Source organism: Marmota monax, unplaced genomic scaffold, assembly GCF_021218885.2.
Source record: "Marmota monax isolate L192 unplaced genomic scaffold, Marmota_monax_Labrador192_F-V1.1 WCK01_AAM20220418_F8-fsc00044, whole genome shotgun sequence".
In the NCBI taxonomy this organism is placed as follows: Eukaryota; Metazoa; Chordata; class Mammalia; order Rodentia; family Sciuridae; genus Marmota; species Marmota monax.
In genome coordinates, this window is record NW_026695198.1 from 17,133,604 (window position 1) to 17,145,930 (window position 12,327).

General features: G+C 42.8%; 1 protein-coding gene across 1 annotated transcript; it reads right to left on the bottom strand.

Annotated features, from left to right (window-relative positions):
- Window positions 1-275: 275 nt before the first annotated feature.
- Bhlhe22 (basic helix-loop-helix family member e22) lies at window positions 276-4,070 on the bottom strand. Its single transcript, XM_046428476.2, has one exon. The coding sequence runs from the start codon at window positions 3,219-3,221 to the stop codon at window positions 2,130-2,132; it is 1,092 nt and encodes a 363-aa protein (XP_046284432.1). The 5' UTR covers window positions 3,222-4,070; the 3' UTR covers window positions 276-2,129.
- Between the last annotated feature and the right edge of the window lie 8,257 nt (window positions 4,071-12,327).

Here is a 12,327-nt window from a genome sequence, read left to right on the forward strand (position 1 = left end):
TGGCTTTCAAGTATTTGGAAGTAGAAATTTTGAATAAAAACTCTTTAGAAACTTCACCCACTTTGGTGGGCTCTGGCAAGGTTATCAATGTCATTCAAGTGGAAAAGAATTCCAGGGAAAGCATGGCCTTCTGACTTCATTCCAGCAGCCAGGAGCTCTGGACCTCTTCTGGGTTCCACCACTGGCCCCATTCACCTCTCTTTGCATGGCCAGGCCTAGCAATTGTCCTTTTAACAAGTAAACAAGTAAACTAGGACTATTCCTAATTGTGCATTCCTGCCAAAATTTTAGTTCCACCTTCTCTGAAACTCCTTTCTGTTCTGTTACCTTTCAAGCAAAAAGTAACACAGAAGAGAGGTGTTGCTCCTTCCACAAAGCACAGCATAATAAAATGTTTGATCAAAATATTTTAATAAAGATTCTTTCTGACATAGATACACATACAAATGGTCATACATAGCTGTCATATTCTGATTGACCTATTTAATATATATTATTCTTTACACATCCAAACCCACCAACAGATAGATCCATCACAGCTCCCAACTCACCATCCAACCTGACAAACTGAATTTGTTTTATCTTCAAGGAGTGGAAAATAACAGGACTCCATTTAAAAAAAAGAAGAAGAAGAAGAAGAAGAAAAAGAAAAAATTTTTTTTTTTTTTTTTGATTTTCATAGGATGGAAATGCAGGCAAACAGCCATGCAAACTAAAACTGAAAGCTCACTTTGGGTAAATAGCTTCTTGCTTTTCCTTAGTTTTATTTTATTTCTTTTAAATTTTTTTTTTAGAAAAATAACAAAGGATTTCACACCATAGACAAAACAAACCAGTCTTTAAACTTAAATAATTTTCCACAGATAAAATAACTTATATATGTACATATATTTTAAAAGCAATTAAATTAGACCTCTTAAAAAAAAAAAAAGCACAGCATAGCCTGGAAAAAAATATTTGCTTAGTATGTCTTTACTTATAGGATCTATTGCTGTGATGTTTTTCTTTTTTTTCCCTTTTGGAATGCAAATAAGTCCCCTTTCAAAAAAAGAGATCAATTCATTCATCAATTAAGAATACACCTTTCCTGTAATTTTTGGACTGAAGCAATTTATTAAAGCTCAATTTAAATACAGGGATGATGCAACTGAAAATATCCAGGTGACCTTTCATAAACCTAAGCAGCTCAGATACATCAATATTTCTCTTCATACTTGTTGGCAAATAAACCTTTTAACACTTGGCACACAGTATAAGTTAATCTATAAAACAGAATTTTAGAGGCATTAAAAAAATCTGCACATAAGACCCATGACCTTAACACATGATAAATACTGTTGATGTGGAAGGGTCATTGAAGAATAACAAATAAATACCATGAATTGTTAATACATCATTGCAGAGTAGAAAGTAACAAGGTGCACATAAATATTTTTAAATGCAATTCTTTCAGCCACAGTCAGTTTGCTTTTATATCACTCTCGCCAGAACTTTGAGCATTTTCACAGGATTAAAGTTCAGAGACAATAAAAAATACAAGTCTTTCATAGCAACATGTCTCTCTCTGTTTTCCCCCCACTTAAATAAGTCTACATTTCAAGTTTTTCTCCTGGCTCAGAATCAAAATTTATTTTCAAGTGCCCTTTCTGATATGTCTGAATGAATATTCCGTTCCACTTGTCTCCCAAGCCTGGACTCCTTCTCTCCCCTTCAGCACTAGCCAAATTCACAATTATTAGTAGGATTAGTATTTTGCCATTCAATATTCTCAACGCTTAATAACCAAGCACTATTTCTCAACTTATTTTTCACCTTTAAGGAAGACTTTGCTTCCTTAAGGTCTAGGCTGCCACCAAAGTTGCCACTTTTCTGAGAAAAAAAAAATAGACATCCATACTCCATCCCAACTCCACCTCCCTCCTCCCTCCCTCCCCACCCCAAAGACAGAGATTCTGGGGATGTCAAGGCTAAAAGTCCCGTTTGTCTCTGATACTTCTCAGTTCTTGCCTCTGCTTTGTTTGCTCAGCAAGTGTTTCACAACTACGAGAGGACCAAAATAAAAGGGGTGGGGAGCAGCTTTTCGCTTTCCTCTAGCTTTTGGGTCGGTCTTGTGTTTTTCAGGGGTGTGTTTAAGGCTTCTCCGTGCACTGTTTGCAGAGGCTGGAGGAGACGCTGTTGAACAGGGCGCACTTCTCCGGGCAGGAGGCGGCTGGGGGTAGCCCAGCGCTAAACGGGTAGCCAGCCGCTTGCTCGTAGGCGCCGAGTGCTGGGTGCAGAGCAGCGGCTGCCGCTGCCGCCGCCGCGGAGCTGGGTAGGGAGGCGGCTGAGATGGCCTGGCCCTGATTGAGGTAGGCGACGAGGCGCCTCATCTCTTCCAGGGCCTGAGCCTGCATGAGGATATAGTTCTTGGCTAGCAGTAGCGTGGCGATCTTGGACAGCTTCCGCACTGAGGGGCTGTGCGCGTAGGGGATCACCGCACGCAGCTCGTCCAGCGCGTCGTTCAGGTCGTGCATCCTCCGGCGCTCCCGGGCGTTGATATTGAGCCGCAGTGCTTTTTGCTCTTTGGATTTCTTGCTGCTGCTGCTGCTGCTGCCGCCGCCACCGCCACCGCTGCTGCTACCCCCGCCGCCGCCGGGGCCCCCCGGGGGGACACTGGCGCCTCCGTGGAGGTGGGCGTTGGAGCAGCCCTCTGCCGCCTTGGAGCTGCCACCTCCGGCGCCTGGGGATGCCCGCGGATCGGTGCCTCCGGCCCGCAGCACCAGCTCGCAGCGGCCGTCGCTGTCGTCGTCGGGGCTCTGCTCTCCGCCGCTGCTCTCGGCCATCGAGCCGCGGCTCGCGCTCTCGCCGTATTTGAGGCATAGGGCGGCCCCAGCCGGCAGGCTGCTTAAGCTAGGGTCGCCCCCAACGCCGGCTGATCCCACGAGCAGCCCGGGGACACTCACCCCGCCGCCGCCACCTCCCGCACCTCCGCCACCTCCTCCAGGCGGCGGCAGCAGCAGCCCTGCCCCCTCGGGGTCAGCCGGCTCGAAGCAGCCTAGGGGCGACGAGGAGGAGGACGCCGGGCGTTCCCGAGGCGGCGGCGCTAGGGACAGGTCCATGCCCGGGGGCGTGGAGCGGAAAGCCGCCTCCAAGCGCTTGGCGGTGGAGGCGCTCAGGCTCTTGTGAAGGAAGAGGTCGTCTTCACCCGCGGCAGCCGCGCCGAGGTGCAGCCCGCGCTCCATGGTCCGGTGCCGGCGTGCAGCCGGGGCCCTCCGCACCCGCTGCCGCCGCCTCGGCTCCGGAGTCAGGCGGCCCCACAGACGCGCGCGAGCCGGGCTCCGGAGCTGGTGCGCGCGTCGGTCCCGGTGTTGCCGGCAGCCCTCTCCCCTTCTTTCTTTTTCTTTTTCGCCTTCCCCCGCGCTCGCCGCCTCCTCTTCTTTTTCTTTTTCGTCTCCAGCCGATGGTGCTGGCTGCTGGGGCTCACCATGGGCCGCGGCCCCGCATGGTGGGAGGGTGGGAGCAGAGGGAGTGGAGCCGCCGCCGCCGCCGCCGCCGCTCTGAGCCCAGCCCCGCGCCTCCTCTCCGCACCGTTTATCTTGCTTGGATTCACCTTCAAGAGATTTCCGGACCCATCAACCAGCCGCCGCCACAGACGGGGGAGTCTTTTACATCATTATCTCTGAGTAGGTTATTATGAAGAAGACTCGCCTGTTGGGACAGCGCTTTCTACCCAATCAGGTTAACGTTTTAATTAATAGGATTAAAACGGTAACAAACAATCGCAGGCGCTATCTGGCCGCGAGTCTGAATAGTTTCATTTCCCAGGTCTGAAGACAGGCAGCAGCTAGAGCTTTATAAAAGGCGCCTGCTCCATTATTCTGCCTGCCATCTGTATACACAGCTTAGCGCATATGTTTGCAAGGCGCTGGGTCCTGTTAGTAACCCAACAACTGCCTTTAGCTTGACATGTGTGGCGACTTTCACTCATCAATGAGCACACTAAAAGCCCTACTTAGAGCCGGGGATGTTCTTTGCTCCTTCAGCAAATTGTAGATCGGCTGAGAAGCCTGGGAGTCCCATGGAAAGCAGACGCCCCCACCCACCGCACCCCACCCCCACTGCCCTTCCCTCACCACTGCTGTTTCAGCTTGTGCTAAATTACCCTTTCAGGCGAGAATTATACTCCACCCCTGTTCATAGGATGTCTCAGGTCTGGATTTGGAAATGGGACTTTCCAGGGGGAAGGTGGTGTCCCAGCAGGCTTGTCCAAAATTCTCTCTAGATTTTCAGCTAGTAAGAGAGCAAAGCAATCGTCCTCCCCACCCCCCAACACTCTTCCTTTTTTCCACACCCCTCCACTGCCCAGTTCCTACCCGGATTGAAAAAAATTAAAAAAGCAAAACGAAGAATAAAATTGATTATATGCAGCTCATTTGATTTTTTTTTTTTTTTTTTTAAGGAAGGGGTAGCCGGTGTGCTTATACAAGGATACCCAAATAACTGATGTGGTGATGGTAACTATAAAACACACTATTTTCTAAACAGGAAGAAACTGGTGTCTCAAACTTTCCTCAAGATTAAAATCCAGTTGCTTTACAAGAGTCAATACTAAGAGTTAGATCCTCTCACACACCAAGTGTGGGCACTTGTGCATATTTATTTAACCGGAACTGGAACTGCCACATCTAGGTTAACTGTTCAGGGACATCTGGATCTGTCTAGGTTGTTCTTGGAGGGTGAGTTAAGGGAAGAACTGTGAAAACAAGTGCTTCTCTCCGGATGGGAAATGGTACACTGGGTCCTCTTGCTTCAGAGCTGAGCCTTTAGGAGCACATGGTATTGAGCAGCCGGTTTTCATCCTTATGACATAAGTAAAAACAATATTTCCCAACACCTCCAATAATTCTTTCTTATGTGGCAGAATTACTGAAGGCTGTGCAGTTTTGGGTTTCTCTGGTTTCATTAAAAACCTTTTAATTGTGGCTTTCAGAGTTGGCCCCAGGTGTTGGACTCTTTTCATTACATTTTGCTCTAATGTGATGAAATTCTAATTCTCTCCTTACCATATGGTTAAATTTCCCCACTGAGAATTAGTTGAAAAAGGAGAAATAATCTATTAATCTCTGTAATAGATTCACAAATGAGGTTCACCACAGAACCTGTTTTTGAATGGTAATATCAGAACAGTTGGGAGCCTTATTTCATAATGGAAGGGTGAGGGTGACACAAAAATGTCTGCATTTTCACCTGGAAAGGATGAAAAAGGGCCCAGCCAGCGCTATCTTTACAAAATAATTGCTTGAGATCTCATCTTCCAGGGACAGAAACACAGCCCCCTGCTTAGATCCACTCAGTCCTTGGTTACCTAAGCTCCTTCGGATGTACTGGAACTCAGAGGCTGAGAAAGCCTTCGGACTGCTGGAGGCTCTATTGCCTGGCCCAAACCCACGCCTGTGAAGGCTTGAGCCTGGCCACGTGTCTCGCTGGGGACCTAAAGGCTAGTTTACGTGCAGGGCGGTCTCAAGCTCAGGGCTGGCCTCCCTCATTCCCTCCCCCGGCGCTAGCAGCTGTTAACCTCTCCCTTTAGGAAGCTAAAGCACGCTACTGTTATTGTTTTTTCAATTAGCTTTGTTTTCACTGGGATCATAAACGAAGTTTCTCTCTCTCTCTCTCTCTCTCTCTCTCTCTCTCTCTCTATATATATATATATATATATATATATATATATATATATATATATATATATATATATATATATATATATATGGATCGTGTTTGCCTAGAATCCTAACATCTCAAAGTTCTCGGGCTACTTATAGAATGATGGAAGCTAACACCTTTAAGGCTTTGGGTGGGGTGGCTACACGTCCCCTGATGTCTGACTTAAATGTCCATTCAGCCTGCCCTTTCCTGTGGTCCAAAACTTTGCTCTGGACGCCTGGATTCATGTGGGTCTCGCAGTGGCCACTTGAAGCGCCTAGGGTCAACCGTTCCCGGGCGTGGTGATAGCGCCGTCTTAGCGGTAGGTGCCTTGCGGTCCTGTACTCTGCAGAGCCCAAGTGTGGGAAAGGCGCTGCGTGCGGGTGTTAGACCCCGGACCCTCACCGGATCTTGCTTTTTTCGCAAGAATCTAGTAGCTCTACACCCAAAGGCATCTATTGTCCCTTCCCGGATCCCACCTCCACGACTTCCCATCACCACCTTCCTCTTCCCAAACTTCTGGAACAAACTTTTGCGCAACTTTATTTCACTCAGTAGAAGGCAAAATCCTCTTTCTTTTGCCGTTCAAGAAAATCCCCCTAGTCTCCTCGGAGGAGGTGGCTGCTTAATAGTCACTAGAAACTTTGCTTTGGGAAACGGGAGAGAATTTATAGAAGCTCTAAAAGCGGTCCTTATAACAACCGCCGGGGAATGGTCTTTGAGGTTTATGCACTCGTAAACTTTTGCTGATTGCTTCTGGGAAGTTGTCAGGCACTTAACACTGCATTTATCTTACAGGGCAATGAAAACACATCTGCCCGGTGTCTCGTTACCTGGTTTAATCGTCGCCAACTCTGAGTCACTGTCTCAGCTCCCTCTCCTCATTTGGGTGGGATCCCGCAAGCGGGTTTCAGGCTCCAAGGAGGGGGTGACCTCAGCTGCTCACTTAGTGCCCCCTGGCCGCAGGAAATTGAGAAATGCGTGCGCTTGAACTTTGTTCCCTCAAGAACTGGGGAAAGAGCCAGGGCTACGGAGAGAATTGGCAAGTTGGAAAGGTGACAAAAGGAAAGTCTAAATAAAAGCCTTGTTGCAAGGGCAATGAGGGTAAGAAATCACCCACAGCGAAATCTCCTGGCCCATAGATGACCCCTTAAAGTGGAGCATCAGAAGGGAAATACTGACTCTACAGTTTCAGAGAGGAGCACTGCGAAGTAATGCAATACTGAAGTAGTCAAAGGATAGGAGATGTGAAAAATTCCTCCTCTTTGCCCGCAGCAGGGTGGGGCAGCTCTGATCACTCACTTGGGGGAACACCCAACTGGATTGATTGACTCACTGAGGCCAGTTGGCGAACACATCAGCATTTTTGGTCGAGTGCTGGATAGCAAATATATATACACTAGAGGACGTTGAGTAAAGACGAATACAGTTTTGTTACTGCGGAAAGAAACACACCTGCGGCTTTGAAAGGATTCTAAAATATTCATCAAACAGCGCAGCATTGTAATTAGAAAATTAAGGTGAAGACCAAAGAAGATTTTAGGTTATAATCAACTTTCCTAGTGATCATCCTAATATTTTCTTGAAATTTGAAATAGGGTCCCAAATAAAATTAGAGCAGAACAAAAACTATCTTGAAATCCCCAAAACAGGAGTTCCTCTTTGTTATTTCTACAGCTCTGATAGACAGTCTATTGTTTATCTAGATAAAACAGGAGAAGCCTGAATTTGGGTAGCTATGTGTGGCTGAGAAGGAGAACTTTGTGTGCGTGTGTCTCAATTTTTCTATTTCAGAACACTTTAAAAAATAAAAACAAAGTTTGGCAGAAATAACCTCAACTTTAGATTGGGGGATGCTCTGAAAAAGCGAATTCTCCAAGAGCGGTGGGGATTGTCTTCTGGCTGAAAAAGTATAGCAGAAAAGGTCCAGTCTGACTAATAATGTCTGAGATCCGGGAGAGATCCTCTGTGAGAAACCTCCCCAGCTGGTGGTACGGTTTCCAAGGCCTCTCCTGCGGTGTCCAACGCGATGAATGGGGGCGCTCCCACATGGCTGGAGGCCCAGGCACTCTTGGTCGCCCTCAAAGCCCAGTCAGAGGAACGTTGACTTTGAAGTTGCCTTTGCCTTGCCCACTCTGCACAGTCTGGTGGCTCCTGGGTCAGCTTAAAACTTGAGGGTCTGAGGCAGCTGGGTCTGGGTTCATCATCCTGAGCCCCTGCCAGGTTTAGGAGCGTGGATTTACCTGGTGATGGAAAGAATCAAGCCGATCTCATTCTCGAGGTCAAATTTTCAGCTTTATTTTGTCATATTTTCCCATCCTACTTGTAAGTCCTGTAAAGCTCACTACAAAAGAAAGACTGGTCCATGCATATGGTGGGGGGGGGGTGGTATGGAGGGTATGATAAAGAGGAAGGCAATCAGGATGTAGGGGCCAGGAGACTAGCCCCAGATGGAACGTTCCTGGCAGTGAGCCAAGGGTCCCAGCCTTACCACTGCTCCGAGGTGCTTGGCAATTCCAAGGACTTCCACAGGGGAAAAGTTGGAACTTGTTGATATAAAGTTCAAGAACAATTTCCTTTTGTTAATGTATTTTAAAGAGAAGAAGTTGATCCTTGCTGCTGTTTAGCGACAATTAGTTCGAAGAGACATTAAATAGGAACCCTCAGCCCCTAAGAAACAGATTTTTTTCTTTTTTAAGCGCCTGCGCTAAGACGGATTCCAAGCTCGCAGCAAAAGGCTCGCTTGGTTCCCGCCTAGACTCCCAATTTTGATGACTTTGCTAGTTGTTCTGTATGGCAAGTGAGTCACTTAAAGCCTGCCAGTCACTGCTGAAAGCCCAGAGAACGGTGTTAGGTATGAGGTAAACATAGTGCAAAATTAGTGAATAGAGTTTATGAAAAAATTCACTCCTGCCTTCGTTGCTTGGGACATAGTCCAGCATTTAGTTGCCTTCTCTATGGGCTAATGTAACATATTTGTGTTACACTTGTCTCTCTCCTGGAAACTTATCTTCATAGAATGAAGAAAAACATTCGAAAATTTTTTAGAAGTTAAAATTATTCTAACAAAAAAGGTGAACTCTCTTAGGACTTGCCCGGTGTGCATGAAATAGAGAAAGAACCAAACTAAAAATTCAACTGGTTTGGGAATTTTAGCTTTGTGATTTAAAACCCACAGCGCCATCTCCTGACAACGAAGAGACTATCTATGTGCACGGTAATACTTAAATACTGAACTTGAACTAGACAAATATAAAATAAGTAATTTATACCTCAAAATTTTTTTTCTCTGATAAGTTAATTATGACTATAAACATTTTCTGGGTGTTCATGATCATTAAAAGCTGTCAAATAATCCTGGAAGCAAATTATTTTTAAGTAGAAACTTGTATGTTATATTTACACAAATAGGTTTTATAGATCCAGATATGTTATTGTGTTGGAAATTTATGAAAAAATATGATTAATTTATTATAAGTACATAATTTGATGTAAGAAAATAAATCACAGATTAACTTCTAAATCATGTTTGGACTACTCATTTGATGCAAAAGATACTGTAATATCAGTACTCAAGAATTAGCTTATCAGTGAGCTTGGGATGTAGTTCAGTGAAAGAGCATTTGCCTTGCATGTGCCAATCTATGGATTCAATCCCCAGTACCATAAAAAAAAAAAAAAATTACTTGACTAGTAAAAATTGACCAGGTTCTCAAGTATTTTAATCACCCAAATATTTTTCTTTAAAATATGAATATTTTATGTAAAAGCAGGTCTGTGTGTGTATATTTACAACAGATGATAGAAAGGAGAATAATATGAAATGACGATGCATTGAACATAAATTATCCTGCTTCCTTAATGCCATTTACTAATTAGCATTAGTAAGTAGTCCTAACCACATTTTTCTCAATAACCCTCCACACTTTTTTTTTTCATGCTGGAGATTAAACACCCAAGGCCTTATGCATGCAAGGCAAGTACTCTACCACTAAGCCCCAGCCCCAGCCTGCTCTTCACTTGCTTTGTCTATCTAATAGCCTTCTCATTATACAATCCTGCAGAATTTCTAATTTAAGTTGTATGACCCTGAAATATTATTGTGGGAGTATATAATTTTCCAAAAATTTAGTTGCAATAATGGAATCATGAATACCCAATGCATTTTGAATTAAAATATTTCTGGAGTATGACTGCTTTTAAAGATTTGTTCCCTTTTATAAGTAAGATTAAAATCCAGCAAAATTTAGAGCTGGGGGTGGGGATGTAGTTCAGTGGTATAATACTTGCTTGGTATGTGTGAGGTCATGAGTTTGGTCCTTATCACTGGAGGAAAAAAAAAAAAAAGAAACTAGTGATGATATGCCTGTTAAAATATTTCTCATCTATGATTGTATGTACACATAGGACAGCTGCTTGAATACAAATAAAAGTAGATATGCTTTTTGTAGTGTACAAAATATTATGAATATCCTTCAAAATATTGTAGATCAAACAGACAAATGTAAACCTCATTTCAATTGAAAGATTAATTTTATTTGATAAATTAAAGTGAAGAACTATTAAACCAAATATTTGGATTCATCTACTCTGTCAATGTAAGAGTTCCTGTTTGAAAAAAAAAACTTGATTATATATAGGAGGTACTAGATAAACAGATGGTTAGCCAGAGAGCTTTTCACAGTTAAATTTTAAAATTTAACATGGATAAGTTTGACACCTTCTCAAACATTTTTGATGAGGTCATTTGATCTGTGTTAGCAACGCAGTATTGTTGCACATAGTCATTTTAACTTATATTTAAGAAACATTTAACTTGGCTGTTCAAGTAATGTATCTGGCTGAAATCAGATTGAGTTGCCTGCTTAAAAAAACTAATCACACATGCATGTGCACACATGTTTGTGCTATATTTACACAGTGATAAGCAAGAGTTGTTAAAAGGAAACAAACAACTACCAGGTATCCTGACAAGAGTGTCTTAACTTATGAATAACATCCTTTGATGAAATGCTTCATCCTCACTATCAGAAGGGGGCCATCTTACAAACTACCTTGTGTACTAACTAGTACAAAGCCCACGTGGAGAATGGACATTACCATGTGAGTAGCACGAAAACATTAAAGTAAATCTCATAACTAATTAAGAAACTCCTAGGTGACGGGTATTTCCCACTGCTATCATGAATGAGAAGTTGAGGTTTTCTCCAGAAAGACTGTTTTGTGATCCATGCACTTAACTGCTCTTACTCCCTTGAGTTGCTTTCCATATGTTTAAGAACAGGTTCATGGGCAGGGACAAGTCAGGAGAAAGCATGGATGGAAAGAAGGAGAGCAAAGAACTAAATATGTAGATTTGAGGCCTAAGAATGCATTTGGTATCTATGGTGTATGGGGAAAATACTTGTCTCACAAAGATACAGTCTACTTTTCTTTAAAAAAGAGTTTGTGAGTTATAATCTTTATATATGTCAAATCTGATTGCACATCTCTGAATTCTTTTACAAGGTTTAAGTTGTTCTAGAAGCAACAGCAAATCTACAGCAAAGTAACTACCTACATTTGGCAATATCCTTGATCCTATTTAGCTTCAAGAAGAAAATGGATCTATTAATCGTGGTTTTCCTGACTACCTCTGGGTATTAATCAAATGACACTGCAAAAGCATTTTGTATACACTAAAATGGTATTGTGAATTTAATGTTAATACTTTATTAAGCTTCTTTGACAATTTCAGCTAAAACAGATGTCTTTAATTATCATTGTTGGTTTATATTTTATTAATTGTTTTTCTATCATAACTTTCAGATACTGGCAGATTTTAGAGCATCTTTCACTGCTTGGGAGTAGGAGTTATAGGAGTAGGAACTTCCTTTCTGTTCTGTTGTAAATATCTCTATCTTCTTTTTAGAGCACCTGGCTCTCTATTTACTGTCTTAAACTGAATGAGTTTGTCTATGTTCTATTTCAAAGTGGTTGACATAGTGTGGTTTGACTGAACTAACTGCTACATGGATGGAGAAATGGCTATAAATTGGCTCAAACTCAAATCTTACTCAGACATCCTCTTATGTTTCTATCCTTCAGAGTCTTTGGTATAGTACTTCCAGATGTGGGGAGCACATTTTTCAGTTTAGTGACATTTTGAAAGTAATGATTATATTCTTTTCTTTCTTCCTTCTATATCAATAGGAGAACATAGTGAATATGGGTCTATGACCAATCTTAGTGTGATATTTGTTTCTTCTTCCCTAGGGTTGGGTACATTAATGCTATTACTATTTCTTTTGTTTATGGCCCATCAGACAATTTTCAACTCAGTGGACTGTATTTACCTTGAAGAAGCCAATATGAATTTTTTTTCTAAATGAAAAACTTATGGAGACAATATATGTCACAGGTCCTGCCTTCTGTCCCCCACTAATTTATTTATTTATTATCATTATTTTTAATCAAGAAAGGTAATCAGGTTTGGGTTTGGCTGAATTATTTTTTCTTTTTAAATCTCAGCTATTTATTGTCCCAGCTATTTATTATTCTCTACGTGTTTGAATTAAATTTTAATTTACTATTTAACTAGAATCTGAGTCAAGTCAGTGCTATAATCAAATCAATATTAGGAATTAAGAAGTACATTTAGAATAATGA